The sequence below is a fragment of the Pungitius pungitius genome, chromosome 8 (genome assembly GCF_949316345.1).
Source record: "Pungitius pungitius chromosome 8, fPunPun2.1, whole genome shotgun sequence".
In the NCBI taxonomy this organism is placed as follows: domain Eukaryota; kingdom Metazoa; phylum Chordata; class Actinopteri; order Perciformes; family Gasterosteidae; genus Pungitius; species Pungitius pungitius.
Window position 1 is genome coordinate 17,685,997 of NC_084907.1, and position 15,027 is coordinate 17,701,023.

General features: G+C 44.5%; 2 protein-coding genes across 5 annotated transcripts in view; both read right to left on the minus strand.

Moving 5' to 3' along the window:
• Positions 1–1,286: 1,286 nt before the first annotated feature.
• myl2a (myosin, light chain 2a, regulatory, cardiac, slow) lies at positions 1,287–3,851 on the minus strand. Of its 2 annotated transcripts, none has more exons than XM_062563948.1 (7): positions 3,775–3,851; positions 3,326–3,418; positions 2,646–2,721; positions 2,450–2,539; positions 2,245–2,323; positions 1,966–2,014; positions 1,287–1,733 (listed from the first exon to the last, which is right to left on the minus strand). In XM_062563948.1, exons 1-7 carry the CDS (start codon positions 3,775–3,777, stop codon positions 1,629–1,631), a joined length of 495 nt encoding a protein of 164 aa, XP_062419932.1. In that variant the 5' UTR covers positions 3,778–3,851; the 3' UTR covers positions 1,287–1,628. The 2 variants fall into 2 exon arrangements, with proteins under 2 accessions (XP_062419932.1, XP_037346730.1); XM_037490833.2 differs by having other exon boundaries at positions 2,435–2,539.
• Positions 3,852–5,625: 1,774 nt separating this feature from the next.
• cita (citron rho-interacting serine/threonine kinase a) overlaps positions 5,626–15,027 on the minus strand; it is a 34,761-nt gene continuing 25,359 nt past the window's right edge. For 2 of the 3 annotated variants that reach the window (XM_037490638.2, XM_037490637.2), the window contains exons 34-48: positions 14,826–15,006; positions 14,646–14,737; positions 14,462–14,566; positions 14,083–14,252; positions 11,899–11,979; positions 11,583–11,718; positions 11,103–11,242; positions 10,871–10,963; positions 10,642–10,750; positions 10,361–10,489; positions 9,685–9,765; positions 9,503–9,581; positions 9,078–9,260; positions 7,575–7,962; positions 5,626–7,433 (exon numbers count right to left, since the gene is read on the minus strand). In XM_037490638.2, coding sequence (XP_037346535.2) covers positions 7,410–7,433; positions 7,575–7,962; positions 9,078–9,260; positions 9,503–9,581; positions 9,685–9,765; positions 10,361–10,489; positions 10,642–10,750; positions 10,871–10,963; positions 11,103–11,242; positions 11,583–11,718; positions 11,899–11,979; positions 14,083–14,252; positions 14,462–14,566; positions 14,646–14,737; positions 14,826–15,006 — 1,991 coding nt within the window. In that variant the 3' untranslated portion in view covers positions 5,626–7,409. Of the gene's footprint in view, positions 7,434–7,574; positions 7,963–9,077; positions 9,261–9,502; positions 9,582–9,684; positions 9,766–10,360; positions 10,490–10,641; positions 10,751–10,870; positions 10,964–11,102; positions 11,243–11,582; positions 11,719–11,898; positions 11,980–13,673; positions 13,719–14,082; positions 14,253–14,461; positions 14,567–14,645; positions 14,738–14,825; positions 15,007–15,027 lie in introns of all 3 variants that reach the window. The other variant, XM_037490636.2, reaches the window with a different exon arrangement.

Below are 15,027 nucleotides of genomic sequence, written 5' to 3' on the forward strand. Positions count from 1 at the left end.
GGGTTCAACAGCCTCTCACACAGTTCAGGTGGCAATAAACAACTCATGACAGCATTACACACGTTTTTCTTTTTTTTTTACTGTATGTAGCACACAGAACTAAAATGTCTTAATTCAGAACAAAATGAGAATTACTTTTTATGTGAATAATAAATGATCAATTTAAATCACATGTGTGTTACTCAGTCTGATATTGATTTTGTTGGTGAATCAATATCAATGTTTTTTTGGGGGGGGTTACTTTGGGTGAGCGGAACTTTGCAACAAGCTGTGAACAGATCACAGCAGGTTCCCTCGTTGTGGATAAAGTACACAGGAGATGGAGAGCAACATTAGCAGGTATTTGGTTTCACGTTTCTGGCCAACTGCTGCTTTGTTCTATTTCATCTCCTCCAGCTTGATACTAAGCTGAACACGTAGTGTCCAAACATCTGTGGCTGCTAGAGGTACACACGAGCCTTCTCTCTGGCGTAAAAGCAAAAAGAAAGAACTGATATGATTTCGTACAGCCGAGTAGAATTGCAGCCCTGCAAGTTTTCCCACTACAAATGATCTCCTTCACATGACACATTGTTCTTTCATTGATCGGTGCAGCGATAAGATGAGCGGTTACAACTTAGGGTCCAAGGGCCACGTTGCTATTTCTCCCCAGTGTCCAGATTCCTCTCCTTCAATGGCCCCAGTCGGTTCCTGTTAAAACAGCTCAAATGTCTGAGCTGATCCGCACTTATCCCCCCCCCCCCCTTCCTCCCCAGCAGGCAATGCTTTAGTCTGAGGTTGACAGGCTGGATCCCCCCCGGCCCCCGGCCCTTCCAGCTGCCAACAACCAACCGGGGATTTTCACCCCGCCGAAGTCTGGCAGGGGGGGCTGGATGAGGGAGGGAAAGATTGCTTAGTGGCATCCTATTGTGTGCTCCACAGTGTAGACTAACCCTCGACACATCACCACACCACTAAAATAACATCAGGGCTTTGTCTCGCTTGAGCCCCCCCCCCCCCCCCCCCCCCCCCCCCCGTCTCAGTAGCCAAACGTTTACATGTGCACGCACAATGCACACGTCTTAATTTGTGCACACACAATGCACGCAACTGTAAAATGCCACATACATATTTGGAAATAATCTCTCAGGGAATTCAGTGGAATACACATTCATGCCGGTATTTCCATGTGTTCAAGAGGTAATCTGGTGATCCGATAAACAAATTTGACCTCTATTCTGATTATAGTATTTAAAGTAAGATTAAGAAGTTTCAGAAATAAGAAAGAGAAAGCAGGCTGGCTTCCGCCATTAAAACTTTTATTAGATAAACATCCACAGGCCAAACGAATGGATATTTTATATCAAAATGAACACGTAGGTGGTGTGGAGTGCACAAAACAATAAAGAAAATAATGTAATGGATCTCGGGCGAATGTGGGAGCATCCTGGGGAGGAAGCAGAAAGGGAACCCGCAATGTCGCAATTATTGATGCTTTTGGGTGTTGACTTGATTTTTACTGTTACAGAGAATACCGCCAACGCCAATCTGCATCAATAAACCGCCGTCCTCCTTCAAGGCCAGAGGGGTCAGTTCCATGTCATTGACTAGCAACAAAGTGACTTTGTATTTTAAACCGACAGAAATGTTTACTCCTGGTCCTTCTCCTCTCCGTGGGTAATGATGTGAACCAGGTTATTGTAGTCCAGGTTTCCTGCCACATCTGGGGGGAAGGCAGCGAACATCTGCACCATCTAACCAACAGAGAGCGTCGGCAATTCACAGAAAAAAACAGCTGGGCATGAATGAAAAGGAGTTTGCCTCTTTCACGGAGTTTGTATAAAAAAAAATGAATGCTGACGTAGATTTCAACGATCACCATGGTGACGTTCATCCTTCTGTGCTCCTTGGAGTCCCCGACCCCCCAAAACACACACACACTTATACATAATGAGGATAATTAAGGGGGGGAAGAGTACAATGTACCTCTTCGGGGGAGAATCGGTCCGCTTGTGTTGTAAGCATCTGAGTCACACTGCACAGGAAAAGAAAAAGGAAACAACATTGAATGACGTGTTTTCACGTGGAGATGAAAGGCGCTGCTGGTGAGTAACTTGTACCCGTATAAATGTATAAATGAAGGCGCTCAGACTTGCGCACAGTCATATTATTGTGAGGCTAAAAGCTCACGCAGCACCCATCGCAATGAGTTTGCATATTGCTAATTTTCCTTTGTGCGAGAAGTGGAGTGTGTGAGTCACTTACTAGTCTTTCCTCAGCACTCCTTGTCCCTCAGGGTCAAAGACTTTAAACGCGTTGAGGATGGTCTCCTCCGGATCAGCACCTAGAATCATAAGAACGTCAGTATGACGTTGGGAAAAGATCTCAAAGCAAAAGAAAAAAATCTCATTACTTTCGGTGATATCATTTCCATCATTAGTCTGTACGTCCACACCTTTCAGCTTCTCACCGAACATGGTGAGGAAGACGGTGAAGTTGATTGGGCCAGCAGCCTCTTTGAGCATCTCGTCAATCTCTTCCTGCTTCACGTTGACACGTCCTGAAACATTCAAAATGCGAACGTTAAATATTTCAATGAAAATCATCTCACAGCAGACAGAAGGAGGGGGGGGGGGGGGGGGGGGGGGGGGGGGGCGTAGACGTACCTAGAGCAGCAAAAGTGTCCCTCAGATCATTCTTGTCGATGACACCGTCTCTGTTCTGGTCCATGATGGTGAAGGCCTGAGGTCAGCACACGGGGGAAGATGCAGTAACACACACATGAATCTCTGCTCCTGGAAGAAGGAGAGTGACCCTAGCAGACAGATCGCAGACCCACGCTTTGAACACCAACTTCTCAGAAAGAAAAATGATCGACCTGTCACATGGTTTTAGATTCTCGGGAATATTTTTGAGCCATCTCCAGGGATGAGCACTGTTAAGTATTTCAAACTTGTGTTCACCCCCCCCCCCGCCCCCCAACCTCCCATTCCATGGTTTAGCCGGGCATCCAGGGCATGCCCGGCATTTTATGTGAAGCCTAATCGCTGATGACACAGACGGGATGTCTGGGCACCAACGACTGTCATACCAGCCTTGCACAGGCCTCACTGCTGCAGAGCCAGGGATGGTCAAAATAGACGGGGGGGGGGGGGGGCATAATGCATAATGCAATGATGAAACAATGGAAGAGGGCAGAGGAGGCCGCGGAGGGAAGAAGAAATAAACCGTAGGTCGTATTTTGTAAAGAAATAAATAAGTTATCATAATCCTCGACGAGGTGACGTGAATACGGACACCATTTCAAATCAGTGTGAAAACAAACAATTGATTGGGCAACTTTCACCTCTTTAAATTCCTGGATCTGAGCCTGCTCAAACATGGAGAACACGTTGGAGTTGGCTCCCTCTGCTGTCCTCTTCTTGGCTTTCTTGGGGGCCTTTTGGCACAAAGAAAGAAGAGAAGAGTTAAGACAGAATACATTAAATCAATGTAAATTATAAACGTCTGGAGCTGGTAGGTTATAGTGAAAAACACTAGTGCATAAACATGCTATCTTTGTCCTGTAAAATATACTTTGTTTTATATCAACAAGGTGTTCATCTCATTAAGTTACTGACAAAAAGTATATCATGATGAGACAAATTTAATATATGGTATAAAATGATATATACAGATTAGAGTATCATGTGTCCAATATAAACTTATTTAATCATCCTTGAACCCCCCAAAAATGATGTTCCATATTTGTCATAGCCATCACACACACACACACACACAGACACACACACTTACCATGCCTGAGCAGCTCGGAGGTCAGAAGGACACTGATGGAAGTGAACAATGGGGAGATTGTGCGCTCCTTTTTGTAGCCCCCAAAGCTCCACTCTACTGGATGATATTTATAACTGTGTCCTCTTTAGGAGGTGACAGGTAAACAATTCTTCATACATCACAAGCGCTAGTAAATGCTCACAAGAAACACATGGACAGACACACAAACACACACACACACACACACACACACACACACACACACACACACGTTGGACATAGGAATGACTGTTTTGAATATCTGGAGCAGAAGGTTAATTACTTTAAAGTGCCCTCTGTCCAGAGAGCAGTCTTCAACTACAGAAACAATTAACTCGATGAAAGGCATGTTATCGACACCACTCTGTGGAAACGATGCGGCTGCCACCCAGGAGTCGGACTTGGACCACAAAGGGCATCAAATCACAAAAGACAATGATTCTTCGTACGGGAGAAATAGCGGTGATCTATTCGCATACTTTTGAAGTTTTCCATTTAAAAACCTTTTTGAATCAAAATTTCTAACTAATTTTTGTAAAATGTTACAAGACTGTCGGAAAATTGGAAAAAATCTGAACAGATGACTATGAACATTAAAAGGGTGGATTCAATCTTAAAATGATATCGATTGCAGTTTTCCCCAAATCAGTTAAAGAAATGTAACTGTTGTTGAGGCAGATGGAACAGACTACTTAACATACTTAACCTTTATAAAACTAACCAGACTGCCTCAGTAGCAGGAGGACGATTTGTCGATTAAAGAAGAGGTGTGTTCAAGAACTTTAACTCTTAAGAAAGGTCTTTGGATTAAATAATAATGTGGATCGATTAAAAAAATATAATTGAACAGAAGTTAGGACTTTGTATGCTTTCAAAGTTTGAAAGATAGAAATACGAGTGGTTTTAAGACCTTACTGATGTTCTGGCATACGGAGCACTATGGCGATAGAGCCAGCTCTCTGCAGATGTGAGAGCTTCAGCCCCCAAACCTCATCACGGCTTTATTTGGTTTAGGAGCCAAAGCAGCAGCTTTAACCGTGATGCCGTTTTGGCACCGCGGCTCCCCAGGAAGCTGCAACCAGGAGTACCGGAGGCAAGGGGCCGTTCTGAGGAGGCCCAAAAAAAGCTACTTGTACCACTCCGCCCACTTACACTGGTGTTAACTCCGAAGCGCTCGTGAAACTTTGCTCGGCGTCGTCAACAGCAGTCGGTGCGACATACCCTCGCAACGTGCTGCAGGCGTGGCCTTGTTAACACGCCGTCCGCCAGCGCCCAGGTCGAGAAAAGCGACAGTCTGTGAAAACGAGCCGAGTGGGCCGGGGGGGGGGGGGGGGGTGTGAGGAGGTGAGGCCGTGGACGTGCGACCTATAAAAAAAAGGAGAGGCGCTGAAAGCCTCCCTGCTCTCAGTCCACTCACTGTCAGATAAAAGGCTGGTGATGAAGTGGCAGCAGATGTGCCTGCCATCCTCTCACAGCATGGTGCTACAAGCGGGTCACAGTTAACTGAGTTATTGTTGCACATGCTGTTGTGGAAAAGATTTTACCCAACCCCCCCCCTCCCCTCTTCAGCTCTTCCCAGATTCTTATTGCAGCTACCGGGGCTGGAATGGCAGGCCATTGTTGCGTTGGGATCAGTCGCCTATAAATAGACGAACCTCTTCCAACACAATGGACGTGGACAAACGGTCATTTGGAAGGCCGCCTCCAGTGTGAGCAGTGCGATCCGTTTCCTCTATCCTCACATCCGAGAGCAAAGGAGCTCCGTGTCTGCGGCTTGTAAACAAACACGACGAAAGGAGAGCAGCCAAATGAGTACAACACGAGGTGGCAAAGTGAAAGACAATGGTTATAATATTTAATATTCTGTGACAAAATCTCTACTGGGAACGCTAATAAAACATTTGTTAGCAGACATCGATATCATATCCAGCGTTACAGCATTATGATTCAGGATCATGTGAACAGAAATACTAAAATAATATTAAAACAAAAACAGGATGGGAACCCGTTCAGTCTGGAGTTCTGTAGAGGCCAGTGGAAAACTTGTGCAATCTGTAGCATTGGGGGCTTGTTGTTGAATTTGGGACAAACGAGTCAGCTTTAATACATTCAGGATGTTTTTGACATCTAAAAAGAACAAGAGTGGATGCAGAGTTAAGGGAATGTCAACAGACACACTGGGCAAGTTCAAGTGAGGCAGCTCATCTGTATATATTCAAAAATATATATATACTGACAACCAAAATAATATTCAATTCCTACAGCTCAAATTATGATTTACAGAAATTCATTTTTTTGTTGAGGGTAAGCAGCTTGACCATGGAAGCCTAAATACATTTGGATGTATTTAAGTGTCTCTTAAAGTTGGACCGGTGTCCAAGAAAGAAAGAAGATAATCACGAAATTATACTTTTATGAATTGACTGTGCAAAATATTTAGAGAAATGAAAGGTTTCTTTCATGTGCTTTGTTAATTGTGGAATAAAATCATAACCTAAATGTGGCAGAAGCAGAAGACAACACTGTTTCATTTGAGATATACGTATCCATGCCATTTACAAACCAGGAAAAAAGAACAAATATTTGAATTTTCACTTTGAACATTTTGGGGTTATATACAATATAAGGGACATCGTAAAAAAACAAATGCTCAAGTACTACGTTGTAAGCTTCAAACATGATCCCATGTTCCCCTCCTGTCACATTGTTCAGCTCTGAGTAAATAGCACTGTGCAAATACACGGGCTGGATCCAGATACAATCACTCACTTGATAGAGGACGCGTGGACATGTTAAAAGAACATTCAAGAGGACACATAATCACTTTTTTTGTTTTTAACAAAAATAGACATGGCCTATCCAGCCTGGAAATTCCTTCTCAATATGTATAAAATTATGTCTCGTCTATTTACAGTCAGATAGCGTTCTGAAGGTTTAGAAAGTCCTGCTGGGGATTGTGGGTAGTCCAGTTTTAGTGTTGACTTATCCGAGGTCAGGGAGGATTCAGCTACTTTAGTGGCGAGGAAATATCTTTGTGCTGTGCGGTCGTGGGTGGCGGACAATGATTGTGTGTGGACACGTCTGCGCGGGAGCCACAAACGTCATCAGACGAACGGCGGCGGCGTTCTGCGCTGGTCTGTGGCTCCCGGATTGAGCCTGACCTTTTAATGCTATTTCGAGGGAAATTCTGTCGTTTTCACTAACGGTGGACTTTGGAAATATTCAGGCATTGACCTGTGAGTTAAAGTTTCTACGGCTGTGCTTACGCATCGTGGTCACTCGGGTTTCATTTTTGAAGATGAAATCTAATTGTAATGACTCATTTCCTCTCGGAGAGCAGAATGCATATTTAAATACATCGCAGGAGAAACCGCTCAAAAAGTAGTTAATAATGGCCTTTAGTTGACATTCATCCACTCGGGTCGCTTCACAGAGAAAAAGCCCCTGACGTCTTATTTATTTGTCTGGTTCTGGCTCTCTTCTGGTGGCTACACTTGTTTTCCTCTGTGGGTTCCTCAGCTGGGTGGCAGCGGCTGGTCATGGATTGGTGACTCTACTAGTTTCCGGGCCACTGACGCACTTCCCGGTCCGCGCTGGGGGAGCGGCTCCGCTGTCCCTCAAACAGATGACTGGTCCCATACCTGCGGGATCAAATCCATGTATAAAGTCAGCGCGTGGCTTTAGATCGTTAGCATCATTTGAAGTACACGAATGGGAAATTTGAGCCAAAGCCCATCATTTAAGCGACACAAGAGTCAACAGGTCCGGAGACGTTAACAGACCTTGTTGACCGGGTTTATCGGCGTGCGGCCGGAACCCGTGTGAAGCCTTTGGCGCTCCTCGAAGCGCCCGGGGGACCTCTCCCTGCGAACGTCCATCACCCGGCCGGGGGAGCGGTCCATCCGAGGGTCCGCCATGGCCCTGCCAGGGGAGCGCTCTAGCCGAGGGTCCGCCATGGCCCTTCCTGGAGACCCCGCCATGCGGCTCTCCAGCATCCTGCCAGGAGACTTCTCTCTCTCCAGGGGGCGGCTGGGGGACTTGTCCCGCCGGAACTCGGTGCGCGCCTCTCTGTAGCGGTGCGGCGTGCCGGGATCAGAGTGAACGTGGGGATTGGCTGCCAGTCTTTTAGAGATGTGCTCATTGTATGAAGGAGGCCCGCGCTTGTTGGGGCTGTTAGGGAGGAACCGAGGACACAAAGACGGAGTTGGGGGGAGGGTGTCATCGGTAAAAGGAAGGCAAATGCTGTGTCTCGGGTAAGGGGCTTTGCTTGGCACTGTAATGGTCACTATATGCAGTTTGGAGGAGGGACTCGTGGTCAAACTCCTTTTACAAGCATTAGCACTTTGCTATTAACGGTTTCAAAAGATTGAAACCATTGACACAATTTTGTTTCCTGGATGAAAATCCAGTCAGAGGCTGACTGCAACAACTCAAGGGCAAAGCCAGTTTAAAAAAAACTGCCTATGAATAATAAAGGCTCAGCTGTAGGTGAGATTCAAATTGAAAAAGACGAGTCTCAGTCAGAAGTCTTTATTCATCGATTTTTTTTGTCTACATCACACAGGTGGCATTCTAAAAAGCAATATTAATTTAAAAAAACTGCACTCAGGATTTGTTACAGATAAAAAAGGAACCCTTCCTCCTGTAAAGAGCAAAATGGAGGCGTTACTCTCCTATTTGATGACCAAACCAAACATAAAGGCCACAACTTGTGCCCAGAAGTGCCAGCTAGTCCCATTGACCCTTCAACACCACCAGTGCACATGCAGTCATGCTGCTCTTCTACACTCTGCATGGTAGGGAGAACTAAACCTCACTAAAAAAATAAATTAATATTGTAAGTAAGATGCTCAAGTAAACTGTAAATTTAATTTAAAAAAAAAATCAAATTGTGTGACTAGAAAACTATGTTTCTTATATTTTAGATAAATTCTCCATCTGCATGGTTTATCCTCTGTACATAATTCATTTTAGCTTTGTAGTACTTTGTCCTAAATTGTCATATGAATTATTTCTAAGCTACAAAATAATCCTGAAAGTGACAGGATATTTGAAGGAATGTGCCGCTTGAGAGTTTCCTACTTTCAGTGTTGAATCTAACTTAAAATGTCCAATGTTGTTACAGCTCAACCCGCGTTGTGACTTTACAGACCGCAAAAAAGAAAATTCAGAGGAGAAAAGGGTCACCAAAGCAAAACCCAAACAGTGTAACTGAGTAAATAGGTTACAGACAGAACAGGCAGCGAAATCCCCTGGAGCTGGGTTATAATAAGTAACGTCCTCACCTGCGTCCGGAGCCGTTTCGCTGCAGGTCCCCTGCACCCTCTTGGCTCTGGATCAGGTTGCCCTTGCAGCAAATGACCCGCAGTTTGTTCTGGTAGGAGGAGGCCAGGTAGATGGCCCCGGAGGAGATGGCTGGGCCAAGGTAGCGGGGACTCGGGATATCCAGGTGTGCATACGAGTGGGGCCTGGAAAGAGAGGAGAACATCAGACGCTGGATCCTTGAAAAAATAAATAAAAGAAGAGCCGAGACTGAAATGGATGATTCTTGTCGAGCCGTTTAATGAGCCCTTTAGCAGTAATGGGAAATGAACAATTCAAATCACTACACAATGCATTGACACTCAGTAAAGACCCACAATATGATGATGATGATGTGACTGGGTGAAAACTAATTGGTGTAAACCCTAATTGATGGAAGGCATCTCACCCCAGGGCAGCGTGTCCCTGGATTTCAATAACATCCAGAGAATTGAAGTAGGTCACAAACAGGTAGGGCTCCCTATAGGCTGAAATACCAAAACATTCACTTAAAATCATATCAAACATCGACTGTCACAAAGAAAAGGACATTTTGAAAATGGTGTAGGAGAAACTTGGGTATACACTTACCAAACGAGAGGGGCAGGCGACTCCATTTGATATCTTCACTTCTGCTTCTGCGGCCGTAGGCGTCCACAAACACACCAAACTCTGCAACAAAAATGTCCGGGTATCACACAAAACTGCACTTTTTAAAAGGTTGATGTTATAGGTGGTCTCTCCCTCTTCAGGTATCTCGGCATCCTGCCGGGAATTACCAGGTGAAACTGCTTAGTGGAAGCAATCAGCTGATTGGAGCCATGGTGGATAAAAGGCTGGAGGAAGCCAAGAACGGGAAGAGCTTGGAGTTGAAGGCACGCCCTTTGCAATGTGTGTGTGTGTGTGTGTGTGTGTGTGTGTGTGTGTGTGTGAGGTGTCTGTGTTTGCCGATGTGTTGGCAGTTAGTTATCGTGGCTTTTTCCTACTGTTGGACAGTACGTTTTTGAGTTCTGTTTACGATCCCATTTTTTGATTTATTGTTAAATAAATCCATTTTGTTTACAAATTCCTTTTTTATTATAGTTATTTTCCTCCCCGGCTCCCCGTAGACATAAGTCGAGGGACGTAACAGTTGACCGTTATCCTAATTTAAAGAGCTAAAATCGGCTGTCGCACATTTCCTCTTTCTGATTGTTTGTTTTCACGTTAAACCGCATCCACAATGCACTGCACACGCGTGCCCAAACAAAGAGGAGCAGATTCTAACCGTGGAAACAGAGCAGGTATTCGTCTTTCTGTGGCGCCGTGGTGACCTGGATGATGGAGATGGGGAAGCTGTGCGAGGACGCGGCAAAGACAGCCGAAGCTAGCGTCACGTCGTTCTTATCCAGAAACTCTGTAAACAAAGGTGTTGAAAGGGGAAAAAGTCACTCAGCTAACTTCAGGTGTGGATCTTGAAAACTCAAGTGACAGAATCGCCAGTGACAGAGAGTTATTTATTCACACTATTAAATGTAAGTTCAGTATTAGTGTGCCGATGCGACCCACCTTCCAGCACGTACTGCTTCATCTCGATCTCATAGAACTTGTTGGTGCCGATGATGATGCTGTAGCCAGTGAAGTGGATACAGCTGCAGGGCTCTGACGTCTCAATCTCCTGCAAACAGACGTTCAAGCTCAAACTCAACGCGCCCTGCACCAAAATAGCCACCTCGAAAACACGACCTTTCCTTCATGACTTTATCCTGTCCTGATCCATCTTCAAAAGCCCACTCACCTTTCGGATGCAGAACTTGTTCAGGCTTTCATTATGTCGCAGAATTGTAATCTTGTTGGGCATAGCAGCACAGATACAGGTCCCATTATCAATCTGTCAAGAAAGAACAACGTCATAATCGGGGCGGCAGCACATTGCTCTGCTACCGATGTTCAGCTCATTAACTCAAACTAAATGACCGTCTAACAAGGAAGAATCTCGCTCCGCTCTAAGTGGCGGAAACGTAGCCCACCTTTCCAGAGGAGAAGAGGTGGCAGCCCTTGACTGTCTCAAAGATGAAGGGGTTGAGGTCGGGCTGAGCCGGGAGATGGGACTGCGACAAAGACTGTTTCACCTTCTTGATCTCCACCAGACACAAGGCCCTCTCCTCTCCTGGTTGTCACAACAAACACAGCCCGTAGAATCCCACCATCATGTATTTGCTACAGTGCATTTACATGATTACAGGATTATCTGACGCATTTGGGGCAGCAGAAGAGGCTTGTTTGTGTCTCCATTTTAAAAACATTTATTACATTAACTGGTTGTGTGTGTAGAACAGTAATTTATTACAAAAAGCGTGTGGCTGCAGAATAAATAAATGATCTGGCAGCGTAGCCACGTTGAGTCATTAATGCAGTAATGCATTAATTGCTAGCTTTCACTGATGAGAGAACTAAAATTTACGACTTATAATTCAGTATAAGTTGTCCATTTAAGATCATGTACTGACCTGTGATCATCAGCAGCTTATCAAGCTCCTTGAGGATTTGGATTTGGAAGACGGAGGTAAGACCGGGGATGTGGGTCAGAGAGTTCTTTATGACATTAAGAGCGTACAAACCCTCCTCAGAACCAACCAACACGATCTAGTGGAAAGGAGGGGGCAGATAATACGATTAACAGCTGGAACATACACTGGTGGCCAGAAAATGCAGAAGAGACATCGAGCCTATATATATATATATGGATTGTGTCAGCAACATGCCAAACAGAGCAAAAAAAAGAATGCATCATCCTGTGCCGGTCGATGGTTTCTGTCCTCGTACCTGGTCAGTGAGAGGGAGAGTGCAGTTGATGTCCAAACGGTCATCACCCTCCAGCTTCAGCAGAGAATTACCAAGAAGTTTCTACAAAGACAGGAAGTAGAAGGAGGGGGGGGGGGTAGAGAGAGAGAACGAGCAAGCTTAGGTTACTTTTCAACTAATCTGTTGCTTTAAAAGCAAGAAACGATGACCCAGCAGGGATGACAGTAGAGGGCTCTAACACGGAGATGTATCTTATTTGTATTTGTGAATCCATCTTTCAATATCAAATTAGAAAAAGGTACGCTAAGGAGGTTTGCACCAAAAAATTAAAATAATCCTCTCATTTTGGAGGAATAGTTTGAATGCCAAAACATTAAAATTACATTACTTTGCAAACAAACAACATTGTATGTGTTTAATGTTTTCTTGATACAAATAATTGTGAAACGGAACTTTGACTAAATACAACATTATTTGTTTAATTTTTTTTTTTAAGCGTATATGGCAAACATAGTTTATGGCTGTGTACAGAATATGAACCATTTTCTGATTGACCATAAGAAACAACCGTTTCACAGACACAATAGCAGCTGCAAAAGCTAGTTAAATTTGTTAAAACATACTGTTGAACACTGGCTGTTCATCAAGCTCAAGTTCATCTCAGTGTGGATGATCATTTTATAATAGATAGCTAATAATAAGTCTCTGAGGGACTCCAGTGTGAAATTGATTAAGCAGGATGAAAAAAGGAGACTTAATGAATTAACCACGTGGCCAAAAGAAGACACTAATATCCACATACTTTTGTGTACTTCGCTGCTGTTTCTTATTTTTTCCCCAAAGAGAGACATTAATGCCACCATAATATTATATTTTAGAAAGTAAACGGTTTGGCAAAGCAGTCAGGCACAGCCCACAATTTGTAAAGGCAGCTTTGATTCTCGGGTAATACAACTCAGTCTGTCGGGGCAGGCAGCTACTTACCACTGTGCTTAATTCCTTGTGTGCAACTCTTACCGATTGTGACTGTGCTTCGCATACTTTGTACATCTTGGTCACATATTTTTCATGCTGTGAACATTTGCAGCATTACCTTGTGCACAAAGCTGGGCATTTGTGGAGCCTATTAAAGCCCATTTCGGAAATGTTTTATTTAAGGTTCAGTTATTGGTTCAAATGGGTGGTTTAATACTTTTGGCCATGTAGTGCAATCTACTGTCAAGCAAAAATGAGAAAAAAATAAACGTACACTGAAATTTAAAATATTTGATAACACAATTAACAAGGCAGGGGTAACACCGTTTGGTAACGCTGGCATATACAGTACCAGTCCAAACAATTACAGCACTAGTCCAAAGTGGTACTGTAATTGAGAGATAACCAAAATGATTTCCCAGATTTATCACAGAATGAAAGACTGATGGGAGAGTGCTCCTAAAAGAGCAAAAAAACACACAATCATCATTAGCAGAAGCCTGCAGACTGAATGAGTGTGTGTCTGACGGTTTTAGAGGAGGGGGCTGCTGCATTGCATGGCTTTTGCAGAAGCATGCATGACATTGCATATGACACCAGACCAGAGGTCACAGCAGGGACTATCCACATCCATGCACTATGTAGGTGTAAGAGTGTATGTTATAACTGATGTGTGTGTCTCACAGGCCAGTTACATCTGTGTATTGGGGATATATTCATAAATCAGCCCCCTGGGGCGTGTGCAAAGATGTGTACAGCTACTGCATGCTCAGTCGGCCGGTGGATTGAAGCCCGAGCGTTCGTGCAGCTACTTACTGTACCTGAACCAGAGGGGAAAGGTTCTTCTGTCTTTTAGAAACACCTGCCTATAATATGATCCACACAACCGAGTTGAATGGAAATACACACGCACAGCATAAATCACATCAACAAAGACAATGACAACACAAAAATAAAAAAAAGACATGGATGTTGAGAACATGCAGAGAGAGAAAGAACAGGGAGGGAGAGAAAAAGAAGTGAAGGCACTGGCTGATGTTTAATGGAGGCATTCAATATATTTGACCCAGTCTTTACCCAACAATACAGTAACCCTTGGATTAATTTACTATATGAAAGGAGCATAATTAGTGGGTGTGTCTTCTATAAAGGAGACACTGGGTCCTTTTAAACAGCTCCCATGATGAACCCAGAGAGGCCCGACACACAGGAAGAACACACGGTACTTACAGCATCAGAGTCCACTTTGTCTCTAGACCCGCGGCTGCCAGCCACCACAGACTCCAGGACAGCCACCCAGCGCTGCTTGTCGGGGAAGCTGGGAGCCATGAAATAGATCGACTGGCCAGGCCAGCAGGTGGTGTGGGGATGTGACTCCAGCTTCAGCACATACGGTATGTCTGTGCACGCACACACACACACACGTAGAAAAAAAGACAGAAAAAAGAAGCTTAATTTAACCGTCAACTTGTACATGAACTTGTATTTTGAGATTTAAAGTACAGATTGAACATCATGTGGATCAAATCAAAAATTTGGCAGAAGGACAATATACTTAAATTCTAAAATAAGCTCAGTGCAGAAGGATTAAGTGGTATTGATCCAGTACCTGACTTGGCAGTGTTGATCAGCTCGGAGGCTCCAACAGCTCCGTGAACAGTCACCTCTCCGTCGGGCAGACAGAGCTCAAACTCTTCCTCCATCTTTATATAGTCTAGCAGAAGAAAACATTATAATTGGATACTGCGGTTTAAAAATGTATCTCCCTCTAATTGCAACAATAAAGCACTGACCTTCCCTGGGCTCCGTATCAAAGATGGATACTCTAGTTCCATCAAGCACCACGTACTTCCTCTCCCAGCCCTGCTGACCACGCTTTCCATTTCTGTGTGAGAAAAGACACAAATGTACACTGCTATGAAATCTGTGGTACATGGTCAGTATGATGGTGCAGGATTATGGCCTCACGTTACCGTGGCTGCTTCATCCATCCCTCCAAGCGGACGTGCCCACTGGCCTCTTTGACCTGCAGCGCAGGAGAGTTGGCCTTTTCTCGGCACAGAGCTTCTGAAAAGTGAGTGGCATACTCAGCAGGCAGACCGCAGGTGGCCGGGAGACATGGTGAGCACTTTGGGTGACACAGGGTGTGACACTCTATGATACAACAAGGGGGAA